The sequence below is a fragment of the Lissotriton helveticus genome, chromosome 1_1 (assembly GCF_964261635.1).
Source record: "Lissotriton helveticus chromosome 1_1, aLisHel1.1, whole genome shotgun sequence".
Classification (NCBI taxonomy): domain Eukaryota; kingdom Metazoa; phylum Chordata; class Amphibia; order Caudata; family Salamandridae; genus Lissotriton; species Lissotriton helveticus.
In genome coordinates, this window is record NC_136057.1 from 1,103,380,759 (window position 1) to 1,103,401,829 (window position 21,071).

A 21,071-nucleotide genomic window follows, 5' to 3' on the forward strand; every position below is an offset into this window, starting at 1 on the left:
ATGTACAAAGAACTGACGTCAGCGCGCGGAGGCGGCGTCTATATACTCCAGCGACGTCATCACGGCGCACGACGCCGACGACGGACGCGGAGCCGCAGGGGACATCTGCAGACGACGCCTACCGACGCGCAGGGGTACTGCTACGCAAAAGTTTCCGGATCCAGACTGACGCCTGGGGATATTCTAAGGTAAGGAATCTAATACTAACTACTGTTTCTTACAGATATATCGTTACCGAAGGTAAGTAACTTGTTCATTACATCCCGTCTTCCATCCTTCGATCTCCCATCCATTCTCCCTTCCTTCTTTCCTTGAAGCCTTCTTTCCACCAGTCCTCTCTCCTTCCTTGTATCCTCTCACCCTCAATTCCGTCTTGCCCAGTTTCTTCCTTTCTTTTTTCACCCCTCCTTACGTTTTATGTTTTCGCTTTCCCAGTCTTTCATTCTCTTTGCCACTCTCCCTCTATTTTTGCCTCTCTCCATCTGACTTTTTTCCTCCATCTCTGTCCTTTCTCTGCTACTATACTCGGCAGCTCCTGCCCCTGCCCCGTAAGCTCTGACCATGTCCTACAGTACAGTGTTACTTGTGAGCTTTTGCTTCCAGGCATGCCGGCAGAAGACGGCCATAAAGAACTAGTCCATGTGTTAGCTGCCCTTCAGGCGCAGTGGCAGTCCCCACTATGTTGTTGGTCCAGGAGGCTCCTAACAGCCCTAGGATGCAGGTCAGTTCTGTGGTTGTCTCGCTACAGAGAGAGCAGTTCATTTTGCAGGTCAGAATAGATGTATATTGTCTAGAGTGTGTTCCTGGTATGGGATGCCAGTGCCCCCAAATTTTCCAGATGCCATGGTACCTCAGCCCTAAACTATGGTGATTCAATCAGAAAAAAGTACAGGCCCTTCATAGAGATTTGCCAAGTTAAAGTACCTCAACAGTGACAGGCATCAGCCTAAACTATTTTGGTGTTAAATTCACATTTGACAAGATGATATAGATGCTATACATTTACAGAAACCTTCACTGCTTACTCAGTGTGTGAAAGGGACCAGAGAGGAGACCAGTGCCCAGCAGGACCAATTTAGGACAAAATCGTTCTTCTCCTCCCAGCCTCTCCCTCTGGCCCTTTCTCTCACTCCTATTCACCTCCTTGTTTCTATGTTCATCTCTTCCTCTAGTTTAATTTAACTTTTTCTTTTTAGCCTCTCCCTTTATCCTCCTCTCCACATACTCCCCTTTCTGGCGCCTCCTTTTCTAACTTTGAATCATACTTCTACACTTAATGTCTCACTCTTATCTATGTTTTGCTCTTATTTTTCAGGCTCTCCATATCCTCTCATGTGCGCCTATCTCTTCCTTCTAGGCCGCTCTTTACTTAGAGCAAGTGCAGTTGTTTTTGCCATCCTACAAGAAAGCACACGACTCTCCAGCCCCCTCTAACAGTCGTGCCATAATAGTGGCTACTTGCGTTACTAACATGCAGCTCCCTGGAGGATGACCACTAGCCATCCACCTGTTATTCCATTCTTCAAACATTGCCATTCCACTTAGCTGTCCCGCGCATCATCCTCTATTTGCCACACCTGCTCTCTTAACTCACACTCCCTCTTCTTGCACAGTTGCAAGACATATTCACCTCTAAATTGTTCCACATACCCCATATACACCACTTCCTGACACCCTGATCTCTCTTCCTGTCACGCTTTCCACTAGTTAACTACCTACACACACCTCTCTCCTCTGCACTGTCATTTTTCTCAAACCTTCCTTTTGTCCATCTTTTATAAAATAAAAAGATTGCGACATCCTTAGGAGATTCTTCAGTCTCACGCACTCCTCTTACCGTCTGTCTCACACTCGCTGACATCTTTCTCTTACCCACCTCTCACTAACAACCCCCCTCACACACATGCACACACGCCTTTCCTTCTCTCAAGCCCGGTTTTTCCTCATGAACCCTTCTGATGCACCCTTCTCCTCCTCCTCGTTCACGGGCCTCAACCTCCGTCAAACCCAGCCTTCTCTCGGTCATGTCATTCATTTTCCCATCTCCTGTTTTTCCAATAACTTTCTCAGACACACTATGGAAGAAAGGCTCAGTTTCCTTTGCTCTATCACTAAGGCAGGTATTGAATATAAGTTTACACTCTTGTGAATCACAAATAAGAAATATTGCCTTGCTTTGACGTCGGTTCAGTAAATCATTCGCTGGACATCAGAATTAAATCCATGCAGTGATGATTTCGAGATGAATCCTGGTTATTGAGTCATAAAAACGAAGCGAAAAAGATATGGGGCCATTTTCAAACTGCTGGACTTTGGATGAATCTTTAGTTTTTCAGATGTTAGAGTTGAACCTGTACAGTTGTAGCCAGGTGACTCTGTTATTTAGAGCAGCCCGACCACCTCTTAAGTAATTCGACTCAAGGCAGACAAATGCCTGTCAAAAGAAAATCATGCAAGTGTTGAACCTCTTAAAATACGTGTCTGTCACCTCTGAGGCAGCAGTCTTTTCACTGATGAAGCTTGGGTAACTGTGAAAGGAGGCGGCCATTTCGAGCAAGGAAGGGAAAATAGTCCATCGCTTTTAAATGGAAGGATTTGGTGCCTACATCCCGTCCTGTGACGTCATGTGCCGTCGTTTCACTTTGCTTATTCTGATTAATCCCCGCCACTATCTTTTTAAGGACTTGCGCCCTGAGCAAGAACTTCAATAGAATGTTACATTTAAAGGATTAGAATAGAGGTCTGTTCCTCCAGATATGTAAGGAGGAAGAGTAATAACGGCTTAATGGAAAAATAGAAAAACATGCAAAGATGTTATAAGATTTTTAGGTCTCGCCTCTCAATGCGCATGCGCATTGAGCAGAGCGAGACTATAGGGGCTTAAATAAGCTTTACCTAGACTGGCGATTGACTGGCGATTTGATGCTGTGCCCGTGCGCTTTTAGGTCAATGCGCAAGCGCATTGACCTAAAATGCGCGTGCACATCATCAAATCGCCATCTGTTCCCAGCAGCACTCCTCCCACACCTTTGAAGTGAAGCTTAGCTTCACTTCAAAGGCCCCTGCTGCTTCACACCCTCATCGCCGCTCTCCCCGCTCCGCCCCCTCCCCTGCCCGCCGTGTCGCATTTATCCTCCCCCCTCCCCTTCTCTGCCTTCCCTCCGTCTTGTTTTCCTAGCACCCTCCCACCCCCACCCCCCTGTCCCCTACCAGCCTCCACTGAATGTTTCGATTTTTTGTGTGAAAGTAACTGGGCTCGTGAGAAGTTACGCTTTTCTCCTTCCAGTCCTAATGTGCATTTAGTGCGGCTCCGGCAGCTTCCAGTTCTGCAGCACTTCGTCTATTGCTTTTGGAAAGCTGCATTTCTGTAATTTTGGCTCTCCCCGCTCCGCCCCCTCCCCTGCCCGCCGTGTCGCTTTTCTCCTCCCCCCTCCCCTTCTCTTCCTTCCCTCCGTCTTGTTTTCCTAGCACCCTCCCACCCCCTGTCCCCTACCAGCCTCCACTGAATGCTCCGATTTTTTTATACCAGTCTCAGTTTTCATAACATACGTGGTGGCGGGGAAGAGGGAATGGCAAGCTGGCTTTTATTTTTACATATTCTAAAATTTCCAAGTAACGGAAAATGTGTAGTATTGAAGCCCAACTTCACTCAGTTTTGCTCCTTTTTTGTATGTAAACAACTGAGAATTAACCCCTTCGACGCTCATGACGAGCTGGGCTCGTCATGAGGTAGCCTCCTCGCACGCTCATGACGAGCCCAGCTCGTCATGAATAATGGGTTTTTTAAAACATGAGCACAGGAGCGGAATTTCGCTAGCGCTTATGTGGTTAAGCACAGATGTTGTGATTTTTTTTTTTTTAATATATACGCATCGAGTCCTAAATACATTTTACACACCGAGCACGTGTCCTTTCACTACTATTTCCCCCTTTAGCGTGCTTCTGATTTCAAGAGGCAGTTTTCATTCTAGCAGTTGCATCATGTCATGTGATGCTGTGTGCAACGTAAAGCACCTAAAAATAAGACGAGGTCGAAGGTAGCTCTCTGAAAGGGACGGGTGAGTTTTGCTTGGTCATTTTCGTTAACCAATCAGCCTTTTTTTAACATCAAATGGCCAGGGCGTTTTTCTTCATTTCCTGCTATTGTCTGGATTGTTTCTAGGTTTCAGTAACTGTACTTGTGAAAGGTACAGGTAGTATTTTTTTCTTACTAATGTTTTGGAAAATACATAAATGAGGCAAAAAGCTAGCACTTATGAGTTATACGTAAGAGCATTTTCTTGGCTAGTTAACAAGCCTAACACTATGGCTCAAGCGAAATAAGTGCAGACTGGCCAAATGTGTGGCAAGGTCTCGAGTGACATTTCTGATTTTATGTTGAATTATAGTTTTGAAAACGGCCATGATGTTAATGGTAAAATTAACCAGGCCACGTGTAGCCAGCCTGCTCTTATGAAGAGTGCTGTCACATTGATAACCTTGGCAGATTGCTGGCAAATTACATTTGTCCGAAGCCAGCCATAGTATGGTGTGTGCTTCCCCCAGGTACTATGTACAAGGCCTTTCGGTGGGATTGACACCGTAATGTGAAGACATGTTTCTGTAATAAGCCTGTCGATCATCTGCGTCAGTTGTTGATGGCAACTTCTGCTGTGCTTAACTAAATCATGTGGTTTGTATATCAGCCTTAATTAGCTTCATGTGAAATGGTAGAATGAAACTGGAGTTCTTTTACTTCTGCTTGTCACACCACTTAATGTAGTAGTACTCTGTGCTGCAGGTAAACCGCAGATGTGGCCTAACGACCAGAGCTGCCATCTAAGTCACGTAAATACAAAACATGTTGCATTACAAATGCTATAGGTGTCACATTCGCGAAAGTTATAACTATTGGCATTGTAAATGACAAAGCTATCAATTTAGCTATTTTAAAAACCAACACATAAATACACATTTTCATTTACAAGACCAATAGCTACAACTTTTCTAATGCGAGACCTATTGCATTTCCAATGCTTGTTTATTTTATATCCCTTGACTGTTCCTCCAGTCGAAGCGACAACGTTGTAAACGCCACTCTGATTAGACTTCGACTTAAAGCATTATATGGTTTTAAAACAAACCGTTTCTACTTGTATGTGATTCATTCCATATTGCTGCTTCTTTCAAGTACCGTGTAATCTCATTTAAATGCTCAAAGCAAATGTTTCTCCACCCTAGCTAAACTGTGCATTGCATGTATTAAGTAGCTAAAACATTTCTAATAAAACAACATTCATCCTTTTATCAGACTATGGCAAAACGTGACCCGAGCCATAAACAACAAAGACCAAACTGATGCTACTCAGGAGAAGTTTGTCCTGGAGGAGGCTCAAAGAAAAGCTGCCAAAGAGAGGAAGGCGAAAGGCGAGGAGTGGGTATGCAAGTTATTCGAACAAGACCTAATCACGGGAGAGTGGCAATACAGATATGCAGAGTAAGTAATGGAAACGTTTATCTGTTATTCTAAGCAGTGAAGAAATTGCAAATATAGTTCTGCTCCTCTAATAATCTTTGCGTGCTACTTATGAGTTTTTTCCAACGTCATCCGGCACAAATAAGTTCCTACAGCCTTAAAATGTCTATCTTGTTGATAACACTGCCACCCTGTGGGGAGATCAGGAACTGAAGCTTTTCATTTTATGTTCTAGTGTGCGAGTATCTTTCCTTATGTACTCTTTTTCACTTTTGGTATCGAGTGTTCAAGAAATGGTGTGAGGTTTTTTTGTTCTTATTTTTTTGCTGCTTCTCGACTTGTTTATCTTCCTAGCTGTTGCCCTGCACATGCTCACTTTCAATGTCCTATGGTGTAAAGTTTACTTCAAGGACAGCAACGTTTGATGGTAAGCGCTCACTCGAATAAAATCAAGATGCATGCAACCTGTGTGTCACATTTTACATATACTATGGACTCTTATTACACGCCTGAGGCGAATGCATGAACTCTTTGACTGTTTTGGGACTTTTCTGCAGTCACATCTGCCGGCGATAGGTAAAGGAACTAATTGATGAGCACGGAAACAAAGTTGACTGATACTTAATGAGCCAGTAATGCTCAACGTACACCTTGATATTGCTTGAGTCAATGTTTAAGCTCCCGAGTGGAGTCCATGGTTTTGTCTGTGCATGAAAATCGCAACGAAGGGAAACGGGGAGAAAACTGATGCAGGTGTTACTACAAACTCTACTTATCCAGCATGGGATCATCCTGTGATTAATAACTTTAACAGTGTTTCCCCTTTTCCGGACAGCAACCTAGACCACAGAGTACTTTAAACACTTAATAATTTACATTAGACATGTTCAAAGTCCTCAACTTCCTTACAGCTCTAAACACTTTTCTCTTTGAGGGGCATCTTCAGTTAATTCTTCCCATTAGGTGAGGATACTGGTTCATGAGAAATACAAGTCTTTGAGTTGAATGCAACATAAACCTCTCCTTACAAAATAGATTTCACCCAATACCTTGTCTTTGGGCTTGGTCGAATGCTAGAGTGACTTCAGAAAGTCCATAATGCAGCTGACCATCTTCTGGTGCATCTGAAAAAAAACCATACACTCTGTCCTATGAGCACATTCCCCTTGGGTGCCGGAATCCAATTTATAATCCTGTGCACGGTCTACAAGTCTCTTCACTGCTACCTGCCCTGCAAAATAATCTTTCCGGTTCTTCTTCTAGAGCTGTCACCTCAGTCTGCTAATCCTCTCAAATGCCCTTCCAGATATGTTGGAAGAGGAATCAGACTCTATTCAGTACACATTTCATTCACTTGAACAAACCATGGCTGATATCTCGCCACAAATCTGAATTTATGCATCAAAGAGAAGAATTGAATGCGGTCATGCTTCTAGGTGTCTGTCCATCCGTGACTTTTAATGTGCCATGACCATGTGAGAGCTGTGGTCAGCTGGAAATGGATAAATATTGCTCTTGCATCCGACAAATTGGAGAATGAGCCTGGGCAAGCATATAATGGCTGCCGGAAGAAATGGTAACATTAAAGAGCAGAGTCCTATGGGTTGAAGGCAATTTACTTGTTTTAGATAGCACATATTGCCAGGCATTTTCAGTTTCTAAGTCCTGTAGATAAAATACTTACTGTTACTAACTTGAGAAGGATAGAGGTGTGAGTCTGACTTGCGAGAAATCTAAACTTCTGACTTCTTTGGTTACAAAGAGCCTGCATTTTAAGGAGGCTGCAGCTTGAAGGCACCTGTTGAGTTTTATGCATTCAGCAAGTCTGTTGAAATGGCTTGGGTGGTTAAAAAACTTTCTGCTTAGCTCTGTGTATAATCTGCTGGTCACAAGTTTTATCTGTTCTATGACAGCACTGTGCAATCTTTAAATCATACGTTTGTCTGCTAGTGTGATGCCTCGGTAATAATTTGATGTGTGAATTGTAGGAATCTTTATGCAATCTGCGCGTCACAAGCTCCATTCCTTGCAGACAGTTTCATATAACCTGCAGAGACCCAAGCTTGAATACTTAAGTGTTTACTGAATTCTTCATGCTCCTAATTAGGGCTGATAAAATGGTTACTGTAGAACTGGATGACAATTAACACCTATTATGAAGTGCAAAGAAACTATTCATTATGTATTGCATGCCATTCAATTGTTCATTGGTAGTGTAATTGCATACCTAGACATGCACTCTGAGGGCGCTCACACATACCTACGCAACTTACTTACTTGCCGAGCTTGAGAAAGTGAAAAGCTTTCAGATCTCGGTTATCTCTTGGCCAACTTGTGAAGGACGGTGCGGCAGGAGCCGGCTGAGTTCGACACCTGCTGCAAGCGAGGACTTCATTCAATAAATAGAAATGCTTGATGTGAGGTATTTGGACTCCGCACTATTTTTGGGTGGGTGGGGGTAGAGAATCACCCAACTTGCCCCATCTCACTGCAGATTTTGTCCAAGCATCCAGCCACAGAGGCATGTTGTCGGCATACTGTCCTAGGCAACGCGTGGAGGGAATTCACAGGAAGAGGATCTGGAGCTGTGTTCCATCACGGGTTATAGTACAATAGTGCCATAATATGAGCAACATAAATTATTACATTTATCAAAACTTTGATCGAGAAGGACTTGCCTGTAAACTCTTAAAGGCCATTGAGCTCATTGGACACCAAGTCCATCAGCCAATGTCGCAGGATGGACACCAGCACAGTCAGTCCATTTCAGTCTACAGCCTAAGAATGAACTGTTCAGTATATCTTCATTTTAAAAACTGCAACAAAAGGTGGGGTGGTTCTATAATCAAAGTATGCTGCTTGCACTAGAAAGTCAAATATTTAATAATTGTCACTGGGCACATCGATGAGTTAGACAGTATCCGATTTTGAAGTTGTCATTTGTGTGTACTGTTGAGTTTGTCATTTTATCGATTTATTAAATATTTTTTAGTATGTAAAAAAAACTAGAGCCCTTTACAATAAAGCATTAGCAATAAACAAGAATTTGTAGCTAAAACCTATTTTTTTAAGGGTACTAACATGTAACATAGATCCCTAAGCCAGCCTTGCGAAAGTAAATAGTTATCTGAAAGAGACACGTTAGTGATAGATTCCTTACCTTAGAATATCCCCAGGCGTCAGACTGGATCCGGAAAATTTTGCGTAGCAATACCCCTGCGCGCCGGCAGGCGTAGTCCGCGGCTCCGCGTCCGTCGTCGGCGTTGTTCGCGCCGGAATGACGTCGTCGGAGTACTTAGACGCCGCCCATGCGCGCTGACGTCAGTTCTTCTTTTTTCCGCGCCAGCTAGCGCAGATCCGGAGAAGCTCTACCCCTTAGTCATTTTTTGACTAAACTTTTTTGATCTTTTGATCATTGTTCTTTTCGAGTCTTCGAATCCGACGGTGCCGGTAGGGATGCCCGGGTTTAAACCCTGTTCCAAGTGCGACCGACTGATGTCGGTTACCGACCCCTAACACCGGTGCCTGAAGTGTTTGGGCCTCGACCACGACGACCGCACCTGCTCCCACTGCCGGGCCCTGACGTCGAAGGCTAGGCGGGAGCGGTCCCGCAAGCGGCTCGAGCGCCGCTCAAGGTCCCGGTCCCATGGGAGGTCGAGGGACCGGTCGCGGGGTCGGAGTCCTCGCAGCTCCGGGAGTGAACATCGGTCGTCGGGATCCAAGTCCTCAGGTAAGAGGCATGAGAGGTCGGAGAGGCATCATCGTTCCTCCGACTCACCCCGACGCTCGCACAATGCGGCCGGGGGTTCGGGTGACACCACCCGCGCGGCTCCGACTGAGTCGCAGGCGTCGCCGCCTGCCCCACACCTTCGGGTCCCGGGGCATGACGCGACGCCGGAGGGGGTCGAGCGGTACCTCATGGCCATGAGGTCCCTCCCTTCTCAGCCTGGTCCCGTGGCGCCTCCGGGCCCAACGGCCCCGGCTGGAGGCCCTAGCGGGTCGTGTGCTCCGGTCCCGACGCCGGAGGGTGCTTCGGCCCCGGCGCCACCGGCGACTTCGGTCCCGGCGCTGCAGGACCTCACCGGATCCGCTTCCGGATCTGGGTCGTCGCCGGTCGACCTCACCGGCCCTGCGGGTGGCGCCCCCTGTGGACGCCGTCCCCAATGTACCCTTCGGTCCGACTCTGGCGCCGGAACGGCGCCTCCGGGCGCCGCTTCCGACGGCCTCAGGAGATTTTTATTTCCATGAGGAGGCCCCATCTGTTGACCCTGTTCTACAGGAGATGGGTGACGAGGGTGATTGGGAGGGGTCTGAGGACCCTCTGGCAGAGGAGTGCCAGTCTCAAGGGGACTGGACATATGAGCTTGGGGTGGGCAGTGGTATTGACACTTCGCCAGACACTGGATTTGTCTCCCCTCCCACCGTGGCTACGGAGGAGGGGGCTGCTTACAGTGTAGTGTTGACGAGGGCAGCCAAGGCCCTAAACCTTGAGCTCCCCGTCGCGGCCGTGAGGACTAATCTCCTCACTGAGGTCCTTAAACCGCAGGCAAGCTCCAGTGAGCCTCTGCTGCCGTTTAATGAAACCTTGTTTGACGTTCTTGTGGGCACTTGGTCCAAGCACGCCACAGGTCCGCCTGTGGATAGGAACGTGGCCAGACGCTACCGCCCGGCTCCGGGCGACCCTTTCTTTTTGTCCACCCATCCCACCCCCGAGAGCCTGGTCATCCAGGCCTCTACTTCCCAGACAGCATTCCCGACGGCCCCGCCCGATCGGGAATCAAAGAGGTACGAGCAGTTCGGGAAGAAGGTGTTCTCGTCCCTGAGTTTGGGACTGCGGTCTGTCAATACCGCATGCCTCTTGTGCCGCTTCACCCACACCCTGTGGGACACGGTCGCGGACGTGCTTCCACAATGTCCGGAGGAGGTCCGGGCTAAACTCGCCCAAGCCCTTGCGGAGGGTCGAGATGCAGCGCGATATTCCATCCGGTGTAGGCTGGATACCACGGACTCACTGGGCAGGGCGATGGCAACGACGGTGGCGGTTCGACGCCACGCCTGGTTGAGGACCGCCAACTTTTCGGTCGATGTCCAGTCCACTCTTCTGGACATGCCGTTCGATGGCCGTCGCCTCTTTGGCGACAAGGCAGACCATGCGCTTGAGCGTTTTAGGGACTCCAGGGCTATGGCCAAGTCCTTGGGCCTCTCAGCACAAACGCCAGCAAACGGGTGCCTTTCGCTCCTTTCGTGGCCACGGACGGGGTGCCCCCACACGAGCTGCCAGCCACGCACCGCAGAATGTTCAACAGCGCAGTGGCGGCCGTGGAAACCACCGTAACGGCGGTCGGGGACAACGGCGAAGCCAGTCCACACCTCCCTCCGCAGCACCTGCCTCAAAACCTTCCTAGTCTGTGTTTTCAGGCCCATGTGACGCCGGTGGGTGGCAGGGTTCGCCATCACCTCTTTCACTGGGGCAATGTCACGTCGGACAGGTGGGTGCTGCAAATCGTCCGAAGGGGCTACTCTCAACCCCTTCGAGGAGTCCCCTCCAGCCATGCCACCACAATTCCACCGCGTGTCGGGGGATCACTTGCAACTTCTGCAAGAGGAAGTCACGGCCCTCTTGGCCGAGGGGGCCATCGAGCGCGTTCCTGGGCCAGAAGTAGGGTGTGGTTGTTACTCCCACTACTTTCTGGTACCCATGAAGGGCAAAGGGGGCCTACGCCCTATCTTGGACCTACGGAACGTCAACGGCTTCCTCCGGAAGGAGAAGTTCAAGATGCTGACTTTGACTCAGGTCTTAGCTGCCCCGGAGACAGGATGGTAGCGTTGGACTTGCAGGACGCTTACTTTCACATCCCCGTCCTGCCGGTCCACCGGCGTTACCTGCGGTTCACGGTAGGCCACGAGCACTTTCAGTGTACCGTGCTCCCCTTTGGCCTTACAAGCGCCCCACGGGTGTTCACGAAGGTGATGGCGGTGGTCGCAGCTCATCTGCGCAGGTTAGGGGTGCCAGTCTTCCCCTACCTCGACGACTGGTTGTTGAAGGCGGGCTTGCCCCAGACAGTCGTCAGCCACCTCCAGAGTACGGCCGACCTCCTGCACTTGCTGGGGTTCTCCATCAATGTGCCGAAATCGCACCTGTGTCCCTCTCAGAAGCTCCTCTTCATCGGAGCGGTTCTAGACTCGGCGCAGTTTCGGGTTTATCCTCCCGAGCAGCGGGTTCGGGATATTCAGGCTCTGATTCCGATCTTTCAGCCTTTATCCCGAGTCTCGGTCAGGTTGACGCTGCGGCTTCTGGGGCTGATGGCCTCCTGCATCCTTCTGGTGCATCACGCCCGGTGGCGGATGCGGGCTCTGCAGTGGGACCTGAATATTCAGTGGGCCCAGCATCAGGGCGACCTGTCCGATCATGTCTTGATCTCGGAGGGCACTGCGAGACAGTTGCAGTGGTGGCTCACGGACCGCGATTGGGTCAGTGGCAGTTCCTTCTCCCTACCCCATCCGGAGCACGTGGTAGTGACGGACGCGTCCCTCCAGGGCTGGGGAGGCCACATGGGAGAGGCGGAGATCAGAGGCCTCTGGTCTCCGGCGGAGCCCCAGCTCCATATCAACTTTTTGGAGCTGCGGGCGATCCGTCTAGCACTGAAAGCATTCCTCCCCTCTGTCCGCGGGAGTGTAGTGCAGGTGTTCACGGACAACACCACCGCCATGTGGTACTGCAACAAACAGGGCGGGGTGGGGTCATGGACCCTATGCCAGGAGGCTCTGCGCCTCTGGCATTGGCTGGAACATCAGGGCATGACCCTGGTAGTTCAACACCTGGCAGGTTCGTTGAACGCCAGGGCGGAAAACTCAGCCGTCGGTGCATGATGGATCATGAATGGCGTCTGAACTCGGACATGGCGCAAGGCCTCTTTCAGCAATGGGGAGAGCCTTGGTTAGATCTATTCGCCACAGAAGAGAACGCGCAATGTCATCAGTTCTGCGCGTTGGAATTTCCAAGGCGGCACTCGCTTGGAGACGCTTTTGGTCGCGATTGGAGTTGCGGTCTGTTGTACGCCTTTCCGCCTATACCACTTCTGCCCAGAGTGCTGAAGAAGATCAGGCGCGACCGGGCCCAGGTTATCCTTGTGGCTCCGGACTGGGCACGACGATACTGGTATCCCGAGCTACTCAGCATGTCAGTCGATCCCCCGATTCGTCTGCCTCTTCGGGAGGACCTTCTGTCGCAGCAGCAGGGGACGGTTCTCCACCGAACCTGTCCAGTCTCCACCTACAACCTTGGAGATTGAGCGGCGGCAGTTGAGGCCATTTGACTTGCCTCCCGAAGTCTGTAATGTCATTCTGGCAGCCAGGCGTCCTTCCACAAAGTCGGTATACACCTGCAGGTGGAACAGATTTGTGGCATGGTGCACAGCAAAGGCTGTGGATCCACTCTCTGCCCCTCTTTCTGAGGTTCTCCTCTACCTTCTTTCTCTTGCCCAGCAGGGCTCTGCTCTGGGCACTATCAAGGGCTACCTTTCTGCCCTTTCCGCCTTCTTTAGGCTACCTGATCACCCTTCTTTGTTCAAGTCCCCTATTGTAAATAGGTTTTTGAAGGGCATCACACACATGTTCCCTCCTGTTCCTTTCGTGATGCCCCAGTGGGACTTGAACCTTGTTCTTACTTACCTTATGTGTGCTCCCTTTGAGCCGCTCCATAACTGTCCTCTCCGTCTTCTTACTTTGAAGACTGCTTTCCTGGTTGCCATCACCTCTGCCAGGAGAGTGAGTGAGCTACAGGCCCTTTCTTCCACACCTCCTTTCCTCTCTGTTCATCCGGATAAGGTTGTGTTGCGGACGAGACCTTCTTTCCTGCCCAAGGTTGTCACGGCCTTCCACATCGGGCAGTCCATTACCTTGCCCACCTTCTTTCCGCCTCTGCATCCCTCGAAAGAGGAAGAGAGGCTCCACCGTCTGGACCCAAAACGTGCGCTCTCTTACTATCCAGATCGCACACGCCAGTTCTGGGTGGATGACCAACTCTTTGTTGGTTACGTGGGCGCTAAGAAGGGAAAGGCGGTGCACAAGCGGACCATCTCCCGGTGGATCATCTTGTGTATCCAGGCATGTTACTCCTTGGCTAAGAAGGAGCCCCCTGTTGGATTGAGGGCTCATTCCACTCGGGCCGCGGCGACTACCACTGCCCTGGGCCGGGGAGTGCCCATGCAGGACATTTGCCAAGCAGCTACGTGGGCCTCGCTGCACACGTTTGCACGACACTACTGCCTGGACAGCCAAGTCCGGAGGGATGGCTTCTTTGGCCGTTCCGTCCTCCAGGACTTTCTGGTGTTATTATTGGTTCGCAGACCCACCACCGGGGTTGGTATTGCTGGGGTATCTATTCTAAGGTAAAGTATCTATCACTAACGTGTCTCTTTCAGATGCACAAGTTACTACTTGTGTAACGATATATCTGTAAGAGACATTAGTTAGTGATAGATTCCTTACCGACCCACCCATCCTCCCCGTTCTGCGAACCGATATCTAGGGTTACGGTCATCCCCTTTCAGGGCCCTAGTTCATGGCACCAGTGTTGGTTCTATCATGGCTCTGCGTATCTGGCGCGGAAAAGCTGTGTATCAGAACTGACGTCAGCGCGCATAGGTGGCGTCTAAGTACTCCGACAACGTCAATCCGGCGCTAACGACGCCGACGATGGAGGCGGAGCCGCGGACGACGACTGCCGGCACGCAGGGGTATTGCTACGCAAAATTTTCCGGATCAAGTCTGACGCCTGGGGATATTCTAAGGTAAGGAATCTATCACTAACTAATGTCTCTTACAGATATATCGTTGCACAAGTAGTAACTTGTGCGATCGTAAGAGGCTAAAGTCTGCAGTAATGCCTTCCAGATTGTTTTCAAAAAGAACAATTAATGGACAGAATGCAGAACAATGTCATATATCCACCCCAGTACAGAGATCTGGCCCTAAATCCATTGTTTTTGCTCCCCATGCCTTCCAGTTTGAACCCAGCCATATGCCAAATCAGCCTTCACCCTGCTCCCTATGGGAACAGTCCAGCCCGAACTGCCAGGCCAGGTCCTCCCTGGACTAGAAACAAGTATCCTAGGACCGTTTTCGGGGTTTCACCCCTCATCAGCCAGGCTAGCTTAACTTCAGTGGCATGGAGAGCACTGACTTGGCAGTTCGGGCTGGACTATTCCCATAAGAAACGGGGTCAAGACTGATTTGCAGATGGCAGGGTCTAAACTGGGGTGACATGGTGAGCAAAAGATGGATTTTACCCAGATCTCTTGACTGGGGTGAATGTATGATTTATCGAGCATTCCGTCCGTTATTTTGTTTGCGTAGCACTTTCCAAATTCCATCTTTTGGATGTGGAAACTTTGGATTTCAGAAATTAAGCTAGACTTCCTTATTACCCGAGTACTTCCTGCTAGGTCTAGTTTTGATGACGATATGTAGGTTGCTGAATGTGCATAGTATTAAGGAAATACATAATTTTGAATTATTTCTCATCATCTAAACAAATCCTTCTCTTTAGAGAACAGTTTAAAAAAAAAAAGGGTTTTTTCATTGTTTTTCTACTTCATTAAGAAAATATAAATGTGTGAACAAATGAGAGTAGTTGGCCAAGCCAGTCCCACGTTGCCCCTCTGAGAGAGACCACACTAGAGAAGTAGTAAACATAATGGGTTAATGTATGGTGGAGTTGATTGGTTAAAAATGACAATACTCTGGTGGTTAAAAATGACAATACTCTGGTGCTTTTAGGGTACGTTTCCGCTTTATAAATACCATATATTTTTACAAGTTTGTCATTGAAGAGTAACTCTGACTAGATCTCGGGCCAACTTGGAATAGGTTGAATCCAACAATTTTATTCTGCTGATAATTGCTCTCATGTTCTCAATCCCCTCACTGAGAGAGATCAGTATTTATTTCTGTATGTCCTCAAACTGAGATAAAATGGACCAGAACATCTGGCTCCTTTTAATATAAAGACACTCTTCCAGTGTGCCCACTGTGCAAACACTGTAATACAGATCTGTTTACCCTAAACCCATTAGAATGACTCCTGAACATCATTTGTTGAGAAGCACAAAGCCGATAAGTCATTTTGCGTATCCACTCTAAGATGTACTACTTCATTGAAGTTACTTCCACCGAATAGCAATGCAAATTGGAAGGGATTGAAGCAGAACAGATTGCACCTATCTTTTAGTGGAGTATTTTATATCAAGATGTGCAAGGTGCTAGGGACCGGAGACTCAATACCCCTAAAGCCCATACCCACTCTGCAAACGTGATCGATTTGAGGCTGATGAGCTATTTTGAAGACCCGTATCAAGGGGTACGTGACCATTTGAAACAACATTTATGGTCAAGCGACATGTGACCCTGTTTTCAGGGTAGGCCGCTCTCCACGCTGCACAGCACCACCAGTGTGTTAGTGTGTCCCAGCCTCCTGTATTTTCTGTTTTACTTGCTTTACTGTGCACCCTGTATTTTCTGTTTTACTTGTTTTACCTGCTCCTGTTATTGCCTTTTTCTGTACTTAACTGTATTCTGTTATTATTGCCTTATTTCATCTTTTTCTCTGCCTCCCTCTTAATCCCGCCATTTCGCCGCCCCGCCTCCCAGCTGCTCCTCCCTCCCATCCCCCCTTGTATGGCGGCTGCTGGCGTGCCTAAGGCAAGCCCGTCTGCGCTCGCCCGCGCCTGGACCTCGCCCGGACCTCGCCCAGCGCTAGAACCCCTGGCCCCCACGAACTCCACGATGCCTGTCTCTGCTACGCCTCCAGCACCGTCCTCGCACTCCACGCCAGACGATCGCACACCTGCTGCCTGGCCGGCCCGAGGCGCACCCAAGGTTCCTTCTCCTGCAGTTTCACCAGAATCCGGCCCACCAACCCACCGACCAGGAAAGAACGCAACTACCTCAGATGCAGTCTCTTCAACACCCGCTCTGCCCGCATACACGCCGTTGAACTCTGGGACCTACTCGACTCAACCTCCCCTGACGTTGCCTTCCTGACGGAGACCTGGCTTAACCCCTCCTCGGTGCCCGACATCACCATAGCCATCCCAGAAGGCTACAAGATCACCCGCAGGGACCCCACCAACGGAGTAGGAGGAGGAATCGCCATCGTCCACAGGAACAGGGCGCCCAACACCGACGACACCCTCTACACCGCCGAACACCTGCACTTCCAGATGCACGCCGACCCCAACACCACCCTCAGAGGAAACCTCGTCTACAGACCCCCCAGACCCTGACTACAGTTCAGCGACTCCATCGCCGACTGCGTCAGCATACACGCCCTCGCCTCCACGGACTGCATCCTCCTCGGGGACCTGAACTTCCACCTCGAGAACAACAACGCCAACTCGACCACCCTATTCAACAACCTCGACATCCTTTGACTCGGACAACTCGTCACAACACCACCCACTCCGCCGGCCACACGCTTCACCCCATCTTCTCCGCTAGCCCCCACGTCTTCTTTAACCACACCACTGAACTCCACTGGACCGACCACCGATGCATCCACTTCACCTTCCAGAAACCCACCACCGCACCCAACAGATCCCTCGCTGCTGCTGGAGCAAAGTCACAGAAGACCAGCTAACCACCACCCTCGCCTGGACCCCACCGCCCGCAACCTCAGACAGTGGATCGGCGACTGCGCCAACACCCTCGCCCCGTTCAAGAAACCCTCCAACAGTCACACCAGCAAGAAAGCCAGCTGGTTTACTGAAGACCTCCAGGCCTCCAAGCGAACCTGCCGAAAGCTAGAGAAGAACTGGCACCGTGAACGAACACCGGACAGCTACGCAGCACACAAGAACGCCACCCACAGAAACGATCACCTCATCAGATCCGCCAAAAGGGCCTCCTTCAAAGTCCGCCTAGACAACAACGCACAGAACAGCAAAAAGCTCTTCAACATCGTGAAGGAACGCTCCAACACCAACGACATCCCACATTCACAAGACCTGTGCGACTCGCTGGCCACCTTCTTCCATGGCAAGATCACAGACATCCACGACAGCTTCAATGCCACAGCTGCCCCGACCACCATTGAGACCTCCGCCCCCACGAGCACCATCCGCACCAACCGCCTGCTCTCCTGGACCAACATAAACAACGACGACAACACCATCAAAATCATGAACAGCATTCACTCCGGATCTCCGTCAGACCCATGCCCACACCACATCTTCAACAAAGCCAACACCGCCAACGCACCCCATCTCCGGAAAGCCGTCAACATTTCCTTCGAGACAGCAACCTTCCTGGAGAGTTAGAAGCACGCCGTGATCAACGCCTTGCTCAAGAAACCTATGGCAGACCTCAAGGATTTACGGCCCATCTCCGTACTCCCGTTCCTGGTGAAGGTCATCGAGAAGACCTCAACAAACAACTGACCCGCTACTTCAAGGCGAACAGCATCCTGGACCTGTCCCAGTCCGGGTTCCGCAGCAACCACAGCACCGAAACTGCCCTCATCGCCGCCACAGATGACATCAGGACCATGCTAGACAATGGAGAAACCGCGGCCCTCATCCTCCTGGACCTGTAAGCCGCCTTCGACATGGTCTGCCACCCCACACTATGCACATGCCTCCACGACGCCGGGATCCAAGAGAAGGCCCTGGACTGGACCACCTTCTTCCTCTCTGGCAGAACACAGATGTCCGCCTCCCCCCTTCCGCTCCGAATCTACAGAGATCTGCGGCGTGCCCCAGGGCTCATCCCTCAGCCCAACGCTGTTCAACATCTACATGGCACCATTTGCCCACGTCGTCCGACTGCACGATCTCATCATCTCTTACGCCGAAGACACCTAGCTGATACTCTCCCTCACCAAGGACCCCCACACCGCCAAAACCAACCTCCACAAAGGAATGTAGGCCGTCGCTGAATGGATGAGGAACAGCCAACTGAAGCTGAACTCTGACAAGACGGAGGTCCTCATCCTCGGATCCAACCCTCGTCCTGGGACGACTCCTGGTGGCCGACCACACTGGGAACCGCTCCAACACCCACCGACCACGCAAGCAACCTATGGGTCATCCTCGACTCCACCCTATCCATGACTAAGCAGGTCAACGCAGTCTCTTCCTCCTGCTTCAACACCCTCTGCATGCTCCGCAATATCTACAAGAGGATCCTCACCAAAACGAGAAGAACGGTCACCCATGCCCTCGTAAGCAGCAGGTTGGACTACAGAAACACCCTCTACGCAGGAGCCTCAGCCAAACTCCGGAAACAACTTCAACGCATCCAGAACGCCTCTGCATGCCTGATCCTCGACATCCCTCGCCGCAGCCACATCACACCCCACCTGAGAGACCCGCACTGGCTCCCCGTCAACAAGAGGATAACCTTCAAGCTCCTCGCCCACGCACATAAGACACTCCACAACACCGGATCAGCATATCTCAACAGACTACTCTGCTTATACACCCCCACCCGCCAGCTCTGCTCTGCCGGCCTCGCCCTCGCCACAGTCCCCCGCATCCGAAGAGCGACCGCCGGTGGCAGATCGTACTCCCACCTCGCCGCCAAAACCTGGAACACCCTCCCCATCCACCTGCGGCAGACCCAAGACCCGCTGACCTTCAGAAGGCTCCTCAAGACCTGGCTTTTTGAGCAGTAGCAGCACTCCCCATCCCCAGCGCCTTGAGACCCTCACGGGTAAGTAGTGCGCTTTACAAATGCTATGATTGATTGGTTGATGAGAGAAAAAACATTGGGACAAAATTAAGATTAGGCTAAATGCCCAACACCACGAGTTAACACTAAAAATTGTAGAAACTGAGGCAAAGGATCCAAGGTTAATAAGAGACTGTGAAGCTCTTTTATTTAGGAGTACAATCTGCGGCCACTCAGCATCCTCTAATGGCATCTTGGGACTTTTCCATCCTTGTGTCTGAGAGATCATCCCAAACGGCAACACACTTGTATCATGTGTCAGCCCTGAAGAAGTCCGCAAGGACAAAACGTGTAGGCTACAGTTTTTACCCTGTCAGAAAATAGAAGTCTTCAATAAAGAATTTAAAGAACTCTTCTGAATTGCCCTTCTGTTTAAATACCAGATCTGACCATGTGAAATGAATGTTTAGGCTATACCAAGGATCACTTTTGTAAAACTATTTTCAATTTATTTGCACATCTGAATTTAGTGTGCTAGACCACTGTGTTGTTTTGACTTCCACAGAATAGTTAATGGTCAATATCAGTTAAACCCAGTGCATTGTGTGTAGTTTCTTCCACACCTCACATTTAAGGTATCTGCGTTGTTTTTTCAGACAGATGAGACTATGTCATACAGAACTTACTACTGAGAAATGGAACTTGGGTTTTTTAGACGTGAGTTTTGCAGTTCCTTTTTTCTGTGAGGACAAGGCCCATAAGCTATTGTTTAGGACTGATGACAACTAAGCCACTTTTCACACTGCAGAGTGTTGTTTGAGATCCTGCTCGGTAGGTAACCCGATGCTCAACCCTCTTGTGTAATCTCTTGCTACTATGCATTTTGCATCTACTATATTGGATATTAATGCTCTTTTTCTTTGTTTATCTCAGTACCAGACCATGGGATCCACTTAATGATTTAGTACAGTTTGAAAACGATGGTGCCATCCAGACGAAAGTCAGACATCGGACTCCAATGGTATGCTCGGTCAGTGTAATTAATTTGCCTTTAAATAGAGGGCAGTGTAGAGGAATTTGAATTGTTATGTAGGTGTCAGATTTTCACTTATGCACACTAAAAACCTGATTCCTGCCCTTGTATAGATATTCTTACACTTGATAGCGTATAAAACAACTATTAGACTATACAATTGTCAGAGTAGAAGGAAAGGGGTAAAGTCCGGGCACTATACTACTTTTACATGCCTCTAGTTGTAGAGCGAACTGTCATAACCTATAGGTGGACAATAATCCTGCGGCCCACAAAAGTAAACCTAGTAGGCTATCTGTAGGTAGACAGTTATAGCGATATTAGACCATATTATAGTGCATCTGCTGTAAGTGGTACATTTATAATGTTGAAATGCATTAATCAAAAATGTAAGGCTCCTTTAAGATTGATGAACCAGCTAACACATGTTTCTCCCCTTGAGTAGCAATGCAGGCCTGGGGCTTTTTCAAGGATGTATATATTAGTTATAAGAAGGTATCAACACAAAGGTTTATAGCAACTCCTAAAATTGACATAAAAAAATCAAAGGTATTGAGATAAATCATAATAAATAATATTGGGTGATGAACAGAGAAGAGAAACGGGGAATCAAACAATCCATTATTGCATCATATATAAAACAAATAATTAACCACTTTGGTGCGTCGGACGGCCGGGAGCCATTCGACGTTCCAGTGCTGATGTGTGTAGGGAGGCTACACATTGCACTGATGTCATTGCACAGAAGCCGAAAGAGAAATGAGCCAATAGGCGGTGTGTGTAGACCTGCACTTGACTAATGGTGTGGGTAGAGTCGCGCTTGATGACCGTGTTTGTAGATTGTCGCTAGGCTGGTGGTGTACTTGGACTGGAGCTCGGCTGGTTGTGTGCATGGATGGTGCTTGGCTGCAGGTC

At 49.4% G+C, this 21,071-nt stretch overlaps 1 protein-coding gene across 6 annotated transcripts in view; it reads left to right on the forward strand.

Moving 5' to 3' along the window:
• Positions 1-21,071, forward strand: part of OSBPL8 (oxysterol binding protein like 8) — a 1,077,846-nt gene that overhangs the window by 1,017,093 nt on the left and 39,682 nt on the right. For 4 of the 6 annotated variants that reach the window (XM_078678323.1, XM_078678332.1, XM_078678366.1 and 1 more), the window contains 2 exons: positions 5,291-5,476; positions 20,057-20,153. In XM_078678323.1, coding sequence (XP_078534449.1) covers positions 5,291-5,476; positions 20,057-20,153 — 283 coding nt within the window. The remainder of the gene's footprint in view (positions 1-5,290; positions 5,477-20,056; positions 20,154-21,071) is intronic. The other 2 variants (XM_078678342.1, XM_078678360.1) reach the window with 1 other exon arrangement.